Genomic DNA, 12,324 nt, shown 5'->3' with positions numbered 1-12,324 from the left:
ATAGACAGAATGGATACGGAGCCCACAAGAGCTGTAGACTCAGTGCATTAGGGGGTCAAAGAAAAGAAAGATCAAATCTAGCATGGAAAATCAAAAACAAGTTATGAATAAAGAAATATTATTTGAACTAGATTTTGCTAACAGATGAGAGACATTTCTGAAAACCATATGAAGCAAGGTGAGAAATTATAATTGATTTTTGCAAAACAGCAAGTTGCACAGTTTGGCTGTAGGCCACTCTGGAACATGTGGAGCAGCAGGGAAAGTAAAGCTGGAAATTTAGCTGGGACCAGAGCACAGAAGGGCTGGAATACGAGTCTAGGGAGGCTAAATTGGATTTAATTTTGTATGTAAAGAGAGAAAGTTTCTCAGGAGAGAAATGAGTAGCTCATCCTCATTTAAAAAAAAAAAAAAAAAGATTAGCAGCAATGTTTTAAGTGGCAGTTAGAGAAGACAGCCCAGAGACTGGAAGGCAAAGTAAGGAGACAGTGCCAACTGTCCATGTGAGAGGACTAAGGTTAGGGCCAAGGCACTGGGGAAGGCAACAAGGGCACAGTGGGATGTACTGCTACAGTGCACTGATGGCATTTGGTGATTGGATGTGCAGAGCAGAGAAAGTTTCCAAAAAGACTATAATTTTACATTCCAATTGACTTGAGAGAACGACTAAAACATTTACTGAAACACTTCAAAAGGAAAATGGTTTAGTCATGATAGATAACGACTATATTACATAGCTTATTATATATACCATGTAGATTTTAAGAAAACAGCATATTGGCAAGAACTTGGAGCTCATAATTTACAGAAGTAAGGTGCAAGAAGACATAAATTTAAAAAGAACAGATTAAGATATGCAAAATGAGAAGCCAATGGCTTATTCATGGTTCAGTGTTAAGGAAGTCCAAAAAAGAGATTCAGGATGTGTGTTTTGTTAACACTTTAAAAAGTACCACCAAGGGCTCAAAGGCAAAGGCTTTGATGAGTAACAGGTCTCTGATAACTTGCAAGGAAACAACTTTGGTAAAGAAGTGCAGATCAAACCACAGTGTAATGATTACACAGCTATCTTTTGAGAAGGTTGTTAGTAAAAGAAAGAAGGGAAAGAAAAGCACTATAAGAAATATGAACAATTATGTGAATATTCCTTTGGTCAGGAGTGACCTGAATATTCAAGTGGGCAGACAGAAGACTTCTGGGGAGGTATGGAAAGAAGATGCAAGGCAAACAGGGGATTATTGACATTCAAGTGTTTTTTGTTTGTTTTTTTTAAGTGTGTCTATTTTGAGAGAGACAGTATGAGCGGGGGAGGGACAGAGAGAAAGGGAGGGAGAGAGAATTCCAAGCAGGCTCCTTGCTGTCTCCATGCCGTCAGCACAGAGCCCGATGAGGGGCTCAAACTCACGAAATCATGAGATCAAGACCTGAGCCAAATCCAAGAGTCGGATGCTTAACCAACTGAACCACCCACGCACCATGACATTAAAGTGTTTTAATGAGGAAATAGGAAATGAATTACTTGCAACAGGTCAGGTTCGTCTATAATCAGAGTCTAAGGAATAAACAGGTAAAATGAACATGGAAGGAGAATAGAAATCAAAAAGAAGATAAAGAAACAGTTCAGTTAGCAAGAGATGACAGAGTGTAAGGTTGAAAAGATATAGATAATGAGGACACACGAAAGAATTTTTATGACTAGGGATACAGAAAATGAGACCGTTCTGACAGTTATAATTAGAAGAAAAATGTTCCAGTACTTTTTTTTTGAACAATCGAATCTGTATATGAGAGAACATATGGGAGAAGAAAAGCAAAGCGCTGGGTTCTGACTCCTCTCCTGAGTAGTGTTATCACGTGGACTTGAAGATTTGCCATGAAAAGAGAAAATAAACCATGACCATGTACCATGGATATCGAGGACTAGAAATCTTACCTCTCTCAGAGGATCGTTGAGTTCATTGAGAATGTTTTCCTCATCAAAGATTTTGCCTTGGTATCTGTGTTCATAGTAATCGTGTATCTTCTGACGCATATCAGCTGGTAACTTATGGAAGGACATGTATTGTTCCACTTGCTTATACTGTAAGGAATGGAAAATGGAAATTAGAAAACATCGTTATGCTGTATGAAAAATTATCATGTTACTTTGTCATGCTCAATATTCAATAACATTTGAATAACAGTAACAGAAAGAAGAAATCTTTTACGGGGAAGGAACTAATGTACTAGGCTATAATGTACCTACTCTGTGTGACATGCTATGCAAGGAATTTATTAGGTAAACATTTCCTGTAAAGAACTGAGATGTTGTTGAGGGGCAGGAAAGGAGCTCTGAGTGAATTTAAGGGTGTCATCCCAGAAAAGCCAGTGATGGGGCAAGAAAAAAAGTGATGTTATTTTCTTGGAATCTTTGTTCAGCTGAGTTCTAAAAAAAGTATCAGGTTGAGGTTGGTGCCTCATCTGGATAGAATCTCCTAAGTTTGGGTAGTACAAAAGGTTCTATCTTAGACCTTACAGCAAAAGATCAGACCTAATTAAAATTTGAATTTCGTGACAGAGAGCTTGGCAGCTGTTTGTAAGTCATTGATACTCAAGCAACACAGATGCCCTGTAGAGTAAGAGAATATGTCACACTTCAATTTAGGACTTTAGAGACTATCGGGGTGAGACTAGATCCAGATAATTTTACACCTGAAAGTGAACTCAGACATTTAAGTTCATTTAACCAAGAAGTTCTTAAACTTGATTGTTTATAACACTTGGGGTGAGGTTGCCTTTTGGGATTACAGATTTTTCAGGCTTAACTCCAGGTATTGATTCCCTCAATGTATTTGCTTTTGTGAATTTACACACACTCATACATACACATATACACTTTGAAAATAAATCCCTGCTATTCAAACAAGAGCATAGATATTACCTAGGAACTTATTAGAAGAGAATTTTAGGCTTTACCCCAGACCTTTGAAATCAGAGTCTACATCTTAAAAAAAAGATCGTCAGATGACTTATGCACATTTAAGTTTGAGAAACATTCCCTTGGGACACCTGGGTGTCTCAGTTGGTTAAGCGTCTGACCTTCAACTCATGTCATGATCTCACGGCTCTTGAGTTCAAGCCCTGCATCAGTCTCTGTGCTAACAGCTCAGAGCCTGGAGCCTGCTTTGGATTCTTTGTCTCACTCTCTCTCTGTCCCTCTTACGCTTGTACTCTGGTTCTCTCTCTCTCTCAAAAACAAACGTACGTTAAAAAAAAATTAAAAAAAAGAGAAACATTCCTGTGATGTTGCAAATACAGACGGTCATGAGACCATGCTTTGAAAAAATTAATTAAAGCCCCCAAACTAGTCTCATCGCATAGATGATAAAATGAATACAAATAAAAAAGTATGCAATAAAACTGGATAAGTATACTGGAAAAAGACTCTTCCCTTAAACAAAATACATTTGATGTGTTTTGGAGAACACATGGATATTTTCTTCTCACATCTTTTCCTGATGAAATAGCTCTGACTAGAAGATATAGCTCTCCCAACTGTTTGTCCACAATTAGTGTAGTAATTGGTACATGATAAAACATATATCTAATCAGAGACAGCAACCTATTACATTTCTTCAAGTTTGTGTACATAATTTCCTTTCACATAACATTCCTAGTTTTTAGATTTCCCTTTTGAGATTAGTATTTTTAAAGGAAATACAACTTTGTCATGAGACTTCCTTTATTTGGTCACCAGACTGTCCCCCAAGTATTTAAAGCCTGCAGGCCTATATATATATCTTTCTCTCTGTCTGAAGCAACTTGATTATGATTTAGGCATTTTAAATTCAGGCACCAATTCTGTCACTGTCATAGTGTGTACGTAGCTTCTAGTATGTGCTTGAGAAGGATTGCTTAATTTTTCCTGAAGAGCTCAAAATCTGTATGCCTATTTAACCTTGGTAACCCGCTTGGAGAGACCTAGGATTCAGTCTACTTGCAACTCATGCAATAGTCCATTAGAAAGAAGCTTCAGTGACCTCTATAAGACTACTGTGTAGGATAAAGTTGATTTGCAGCTGGACTCAAAAAGCTCTATCATTATTTCTAGAGACATCTGTATATCTGATTTTTACTTTTACCCAAAAAGAGGGCAGTGGGATATCTGATGTACTGTTTAGGGTCTAAGGCTCCACTGGAAACCCCCAAGTTTAACTTTTGCACTAATGATTTGCAACTAGATGATCTGGTTTGCTTATTCTGGCTTGACTATTTAAAGAGCCATTGATGGCTTGGTTGCTGAGCTCCCCCACAAACCAAGGCTCCTTGCACAGATTTTGTTGGATCAAGCCAGAAACTCAGCATGTTCCACATGCCCAAAGATGGGGTATTTTAAAAGGAAATACTCATGCTGGGGAAAGGCTCTTCAGCTTCTCTTGCTTGTCTGCATTCTCTTTCTCTGAAGCACTGTATCCTTTGCCTTTAAATAAATAAATAAAATAGGGGTGCCTGGGTGGCTCAGTTGGTTAAGCGTCCGACTTCGGCTCAGGTCATGATCTCGCGGTCCGTGGGTTCGAGCCCCGTGTCAGGCTCTGTGCTGACAGCCCAGAGCCTGGAGCCTGTTTCAGATCCTGCGCCTCCCTCTTTCTCTGACTCTCCCCTGTTCATGCTCTCTCTCTCTCTCTCTCTCTGTCTCAAAAATAAATAAATGATAATAAATAAATAAATAAATAAATAAATAAATAAAATAAAAGTCTGGTGGATCCTGTTAAATATTCAAACTTGGTAAAACAATAAAACAGCTTAAGACAACAGGACTGCCACAGTTTTTCTTATTGCATTGATGAAAATCTTTCAGTTCTGGACAAATAAAGGATTCAACACTCTTCAGGACCAGTAGTGGTCAAATAATCTCTGCTTACTTTTCTCAACAAACTGTCCAAACTGGTTGGACTGGCAAGAATCTTTAACCTTAACCAGGATACTAAACTCTAGATTTCTCTGTTCTTTGCATGCATCTCAGGGGGTATGGGAGACAGCATTAAAAGTTAGTAGCATTTTATTCATTTTTAAGAAATCTGTGCCTATGTGTAAGGGCCTACTCATTTAGAAAACAAATAATGTGTTCAATGTCTATCTCTGGAATTGGAAAACTAATCCTTGATTAGCTAATTATAAATGTTATACCTAAAATTATTTTATTTTTACAGAAAGTCAGGATTGATTGAATATAGTTATTTTGCCTCATAAAAATCATTTAATCACTTTAGACTTTGACCAATCTACAGTAAGAATCTTATACCACATGATCTTTGTTCTTTCAGACTAAAGTTCTTTGAGTATTTCTTGTCATTTAATCATACTGAGTTCAATTTGATTTGACCCATATTACATATTTTAAACATTAATTGATTTATAGTAATTACTGATCTAACAAATACTAACTGATTGCTGTGTGCCAATGGTTCTCAAGGTACAGTTGATAAAACACCAGTATCACTGGGTAACTTGTTAGAAATGCATGGTTGAAGTTTTCACCCCAGATCTACTAAATCAGAAACTCTGAATTAGAAATTCTAGCAGTCTGTATTTTAACAAGCCTTCCCTACACTAAAATATCAGAACCACTTCTATATGCTAAGTAGTGAGTTAATTTGGGACATAAAGAAGCACGTTTGAGTGAGAGTAGGGGATAGAAAGGAAATCCAGTTTTGACAAGTTAAGTTTAAGATGTCCATGGCACATCCTAATGCTTATATGTAGGTCAGGCACTTAAAAGAAAAGATATACACATAATCAATGATTAAGAGATCACTAAGGGAGAATGTGTCAAATAAAAGGATTTTTTAAAGTGGAACCTACGGGTTTTGTTTGTTTGTTTTTTACGTTTATTTATTTTTGAGACAGAGAGAGACAAAGCATGAACGGGGGAGGGTCAGAGAGAGGGAGACACAGAATCTGAAACAGGCTCCAGGCTCTGAGCTGTCAGCACAGAGCCCGACGCGGGGCTCAAACTCACGGACCGCGAGATCATGACCTGAGCCGAAGTCGGACGCTTAACCAACTGAGCCACCCGGGCGCCCCTGGAACCTACGTTTTAAAAGCAGTTGCAACATGGAAATTGATCAAGTTAAGGGAACGGAGATTGGCCAGCGAAATGTGACAGAACCAAAAAACTTGACTCACAGCAAAGAAGGATAAAATTCAAGGGAAAGATAGGGTGCTCAAAAGGAGTATTTCTAAGAAAAGAGGTACTGAACCATAACCACTGAATTTGGGAATTGGGTAATGATCTTTGGTAGAATACAACACTTATTGAAAACAGGGACGATTTATTTTTGTCTGTTTCCCTCATACCTAACAGGACTTGCAAAAATGAATGAAAATATGATGTATGTGCGATTTGAAGAATAAAAATAATAAACTACTCATTGAAAAAGACACCTAGTAGTGGGTGGATAATGGAAAAAACGTAGAAGAGAGCAAAGTTGAAAAAAAGGTAAAATGGAAAGGATTCTGTTACTTGTAGTACTATACTGTATGCAAAAGATAACTTGATACATTTGATAGTCACTGATGAAGAGATTTTTGAAAAACAAAGATGTGAATACAATTCTTTCTTGAATATATAAAGCCAAAAGCTCAAACCGTCAGATCTAAAGAAACTACAGCATTACCATTTAAAATTATAATGTGTTTTATTTTCAAAATCTTCTGTGCAATTAAAATAGTACATAAAAATAATGTGTGAATATGATACTAAAAATGATATCTAATAGAGTGTTTATAATGAAGGCAACATTCCATTATTAAACTCATTCCTCCCATGTTACCACTTTTATAACTTTTATTTTTTTATTGTTGAGAGAGAGAGAGATGGAGGAGGGCACAGGGAAAAGCACAAGGAAAACACTTCCCAAAGCCATTGACTGGGAAAATAAGAGAGACTGATTTTTGAGAGTTTTTACAACCACGGGACTCAAAGACTGGAGTTTGAGAGGTCCATAGCATGGCCTGTATGGAGCCTGGGAGGTGCTGCAGTGCTCCTGTGGAGGAGGGCTGATAGCCCAGGGGCAGACAGCATAATCTGAGAATCCCCTGGGACATACTGAGAGAGATGGGTCCCTCTCTTGAAGCACATCTGCAAGGTGGCATTTCCTCTCTGGATACAAAAGAGCTTGCAGGCACCATTTCCCTCCCCCAACCCTCAGCATAAACTAACTTCAGTAAGCAGCACAGTGCCAACACCAAAAGCCTAAACCACTTACACCAAGCCCCACCTCCTGCCCTCTGCAGATGCTGCATTTCACTGGGAAGTGTGCCTGAGAACCAGGGAAGCAGGCCCCTCCCCCAGAAGATCAGCATAAACCCCTTGCTTGCACCCCTACTGACCATAGAGTTCTGCAAAGCTTCAGCTCTGGTGGAGATAGCATAAAGTCTCTTTTAACAAGCAGACCTGAGCACACCTAGTTAAAACTCACCACACTCTGGCCAGGGTCCCAATACTCCCCATTGCAGGCAAGGAGAAACTCTGCAGAGGACTGCCTGAGGGAAAGAGAAGCCAAAACACCATAGCAGAGTGCACACAGCATACACCAAAGACACTTCCTGAAGTGCCAGGCCATGCATGGTATATGACCTCTTTATAAAGCCATTACTTTCAAGAGCAGGAAACATAACAGGCTTTGGTAACACAGAGAAGAAGACAGAGACCTAGACAAAATGCCAAGATGGAGGGATTCATCCCCAAAAAAGAACAAGAAATGGTCACAGACAGTGATCTAATCAAAACAGATATATGCAATATGCCTTATCAAGAAATTAAAGCAGCAATCATAAGGATACTAGGTGGGCTTGAGAAAGGCATAGAGGACAACAGGGAGTCCTTTACTATAGATAACAAAAGACCTAAAAGCTAGTCAGGATGAAATGAAAAATGTGGTAACTGAGATTCAAAAATGAGTAAATGTAATGATCACAAGTATGGAAGAAGCAGGGGAATAAATATGTGACATAGAAGATATAATTATGGAAAACAATGAAGCTTAAAAGAAGAAGTAAAGAAAAATGTTAGATCATGAATGTAGACTTAGGGAACTCAGTGACTCCATAAAGTGTAATAACATTCATATGATAGGAGTACCAGAGGAAGAAGAGAGGGAAAGGGGGGCAGAAGGCTTATTTGAGGAAATAATGGCTGAAAACTTCCCTAATGGGGAAGGAAACATACATCCAAATCCAAGAGGCACACAGAACTCCCGTCAAAATCAACAACAGCAGGCTAGCAGCAAGACAAATTGTAGTTAAATTTGCAAAATTTAGAGATAAAGAAAAAAATCCTAAGAGCAGCAAGACAAAAGAAGTCCCTAACTTACAAGGGAAGAAAATAAGGTTAGCAGCAGATCTCTCCACAGAAACTTGGCAGGCAAGAAGGGAGTAGCATGATATATTCAATGTGCTGAATGGGAAAAATATGCAGCCAAGAATACTCTGTCCAGCAAGGCTATCATTCAGAATAGAAGGAGAGATAAAGAGTTTTCCAGACAAACAAAAACTAAGAGTCATGACTACAAAACAAGCCCTGCAAAAAAATATTAAAGGGATCTCTTTCAGTGGGGGAAAAAAGACAAAAAGTGACAAAGACTTGTAAGGAACAGAAAATCTCCAGAAACAATCACAACACAAGCAATAAAGTGGCACTAAATTCATATCTATCAATAATCATTCTGAATGCAAGTGGACTAAATGCTCCAATTAAAAGACATAAGGTGTCAGAATGGATAAAAAAATAAGATCCACCTATATGTTGCCTATAAGGAGATCGATTTTAGACCTAATGACAACTGCAGGTTGAAAGTGAGGGGATGGAGAACCATTTGTCATGCAATGGATGTCAAAAGAAAGCTGGAGTAGCACCATTATATCAGACAAACTAGATTCTAAGCCAAAGACTGTAACAAAAATAAAAAAGGACACTATATCATAATAAAGGGGTCTATCCAACAAGAAGATCTAACAATTGTAAATATTTATGCCCTCAACTTGATAGAACCCAAATATATAAATAATAGCAAACACAGTAGAACACATTGGTAATGATACAGTAATAGTAGGGGACTTTAACACCCCACTGACATCAATGGACAGATCATCTAAGGGGAAAATCAACAAAGAAATAATGGCTTTGAATGACACACTGACCCAGATGGACTTAACAGATATATTCAGAACATTTCATCCTAACAGCAGAATACACATTCTTTTCAAGTGCACATGGGACATTCTCCAGAATAGATCACATATTGGGTCATAAATCAGGCCTCAACAGACACAAAAAGGTTGAGATCATACCATGCATATTTTCAAACCATAATGCTGTGAAATTTGAAGGAAACTGCAAGGTAAAATTTGGAAAGACCACAAATACATGGAAGTTAAAGAACATCCTATTAAAGAATGAATGGGTTAACCAGGAAATTAAAGAAAAAATAAAAAGTACATGGAAGCAAATGGAAATTAACACAAGACAGTCAAAAACCTTTGGGATGCAGCAAAAGCTGCATAAGAGGGAAGTATATTGCAATACAAGCCTACCTCAAGAAGCAAGAAAAATCTCCAATATATAGTACCTAACCTTACACCTAGAGGAACTAAACAACAACAACAACAACAACAACAACAAACGAAGCCTAAAGCCAGTGAAGAGGGTAAGTAATGAAGATTAGAACAGAAACAAATGATATAGAAACAAAAAAAAAATAAACCACAGTAGTAAAGATCAATGAAACCAGGAACTGGTTCTTTGAAAAAATTAATACAATTGATAAACCCCTAGCCAGACCTGTCAAAAAGAAAAGAGGAAGGACCAAAATAAATAAAATCACAAATGAGAGAGGAGAGATCACAACCAACAGCACAGAAATACAAGCAATTATAAGAGAATGTTAGGAAAAATTATATGCCATTCTGAAAGAAATGAATAAATTCCCAGAAACATAAACTACCAAAACTGAAATGGTAAAAATACAAAACTTGAACAGAATAATAACTGGCAAAGAAATTGAATCAGTAGTCAAAAATCTCCCAACAAATGAAAATTCATGGCCAGATGGCTTTAGAGGGGAATGCTACCAAACATTTAAGAAGAGTTAATACCTATTTTTCTTAAACTCTTCCAAAAAATAGAAATGGAAAGAAAACTTCCAAACTCATTCTACAAGGCCTGCATTACCTTGATTCCAAAACCAATTACCCCACTGAAAAAGAATATTATAGGCCAATATCCCTGATGAACATGGATGCAAAAATTCTCAACAAAACAGTACCACATTGAATCCAATAGTACATTAAAAGGGTCATTCACCATGATCAAGTGGGATTTAATTTTGGATTTCAAGGGTGGTTCAATATTTGCAAATCAATCAATGTGATACACCACATTAATAAAAGAAAAGATGTATGATCCTCTCAATAGATACAGAGAAAGCGTTTGACAAACCACAGCATCCATTCCTGATAAAAACCTGTAACATCATAGGGACAGAGGGAACATACTGCAACATCATAAAGACCATAAATACAAAAGACCCACAGGTAATATCATCCTCAATAGGGAAAGAGTGAGAGCTTTTCCTCTATGGTCAGGAACAAGACAGGGTGTCCACTCTCACCATTGTCATTTAATAATGGGAAGTCCTAGTCTCAGCAATCAGAGTACAAAAATAAAAATAAAATAAAATGCATCCAAATTGGCAAGGAAAAAGTCAAACTTTCACTATTCATGGATGACATGACACTCCAGGTAGAAAACCCAAAAGACTCCACCAAAAATTTGCTAGAACTGATACATGAATTCAGCAACATTGTAGGATACAAAATCAATGTACAGAAATAGGTTGTATTTCTAGACATCAATAATGAATCAGCAGAATAGGAATCAAGGAATCGATCCCATTTATAATTGCACCAAAACCCATAAGATACCCAGGATCAAGCCTAACCAAAGAGGTAAAAGATCTGTACTCTGAAAACTTTAGAATACTTATGAAAGAAATTGAAGATGACACAAATAAATAGAAAAACATTCCATGCTTATAGATTGAAAGAACAAATATTGTTAAAATGTCACCACTACCCAAAGCACTGTACACACTTAATGCAATCCCTATCAAAATACCAACAGTGTTTGTTTGCTTTTTTTTTCCACAGAGCTAGAACAAACAATCCTAAAATTTGTATGGAACCACAAAAGACCCCAAATAGCCAAAGTGTTCTTGAAAAAGAAAAGCAGGGCTGGAGTCATCACAATTCCAAATTTCAAGTTATATTACAAAGCTGTCATGATCAAGTCAGTACAGTACTGGTACAAAAACAGACACATAGATCAATGCAACAGCACAGAAAACCTAGAAATGGACCCACAACTATATGGTCAACTCATCTGCAAAGAAGCAGGAGAGTATATCCAATGGAAAATAGACAGTTTCTTCAACAAATGGTGTTGGGAAAACTGGACAGTGACATGCAGAAGGATGAAACTGGACCACATTCTTGACCATACACCAAATACATTCCAAATGGATGAAAGACCTAAATGTGATACAGGAAACCATACAAATCCTATAGGAGAACACAGCAGTAACCTCTTTGACACTGGATGGAGCAACTTATTACTAGATACATCTTCTGAGGCAAGGAAAACAAAAGGAAAAATGAACTATTGGGACTTTGTCAAGATAAAAAGTTTCTGTACAACAAAGGAAACAATCAACAAAACTAAAAGGCAACCGACAGAATGCAAGAAGATATTTTCAAATGATATACCTGATAAGGGATTAGTATCCAAAATTTATAAAGAATTTATTGAACCCAACACCCAAAAAACCAATAATATAGTTAAGAAATGGACAGAAGACATGAACAGACATTTTTCCAAAGATGACATACAGAGGGCTAATAGACACATAAAAAGACGCTCAACATCACTCATCATCAGGAAAACACAAATCAAAACTATAGTGAGATACCAACTCACACCTGTCAGAATGGCTAAAATTAATGCCTCAGAAAACAACAGATGTTGGTGAGGATGCAGAGAGAGGAGAACTCTCTTGCACTGCTGGTGGGAATGCAAACTGGTGCAGCTGTTCTGAAAAATACATGGAGATTCCTCAAAAAGTTAAAAATAGAACTACCCTACGATCCATCAATTGCACTAGTAGGTATTTACCCAAAGGATACAAAAATACTGATTCAAATGGATACATGCACCTGTGTTTATAGCAGCATTATCAACAATTGCCAAATCATAGAAAGAACCCAATATCCACTGATTGATAAATGGAT

At 37.4% G+C, this 12,324-nt stretch overlaps 1 protein-coding gene across 1 annotated transcript in view; it reads right to left on the bottom strand.

Moving 5' to 3' along the window:
• Positions 1-12,324, bottom strand: part of HCN1 (hyperpolarization activated cyclic nucleotide gated potassium channel 1) — a 386,411-nt gene that overhangs the window by 66,666 nt on the left and 307,421 nt on the right. Inside the window, exon 5 of the mRNA XM_042960321.1 lies at positions 1,934-2,080. Coding sequence (XP_042816255.1) covers positions 1,934-2,080 — 147 coding nt within the window. The remainder of the gene's footprint in view (positions 1-1,933; positions 2,081-12,324) is intronic.

Source organism: Panthera tigris, chromosome A1 (assembly GCF_018350195.1).
Source record: "Panthera tigris isolate Pti1 chromosome A1, P.tigris_Pti1_mat1.1, whole genome shotgun sequence".
Lineage (NCBI taxonomy): Eukaryota > Metazoa > Chordata > Mammalia > Carnivora > Felidae > Panthera > Panthera tigris.
This window is presented reverse-complemented; position numbering and strand designations above follow the sequence as displayed.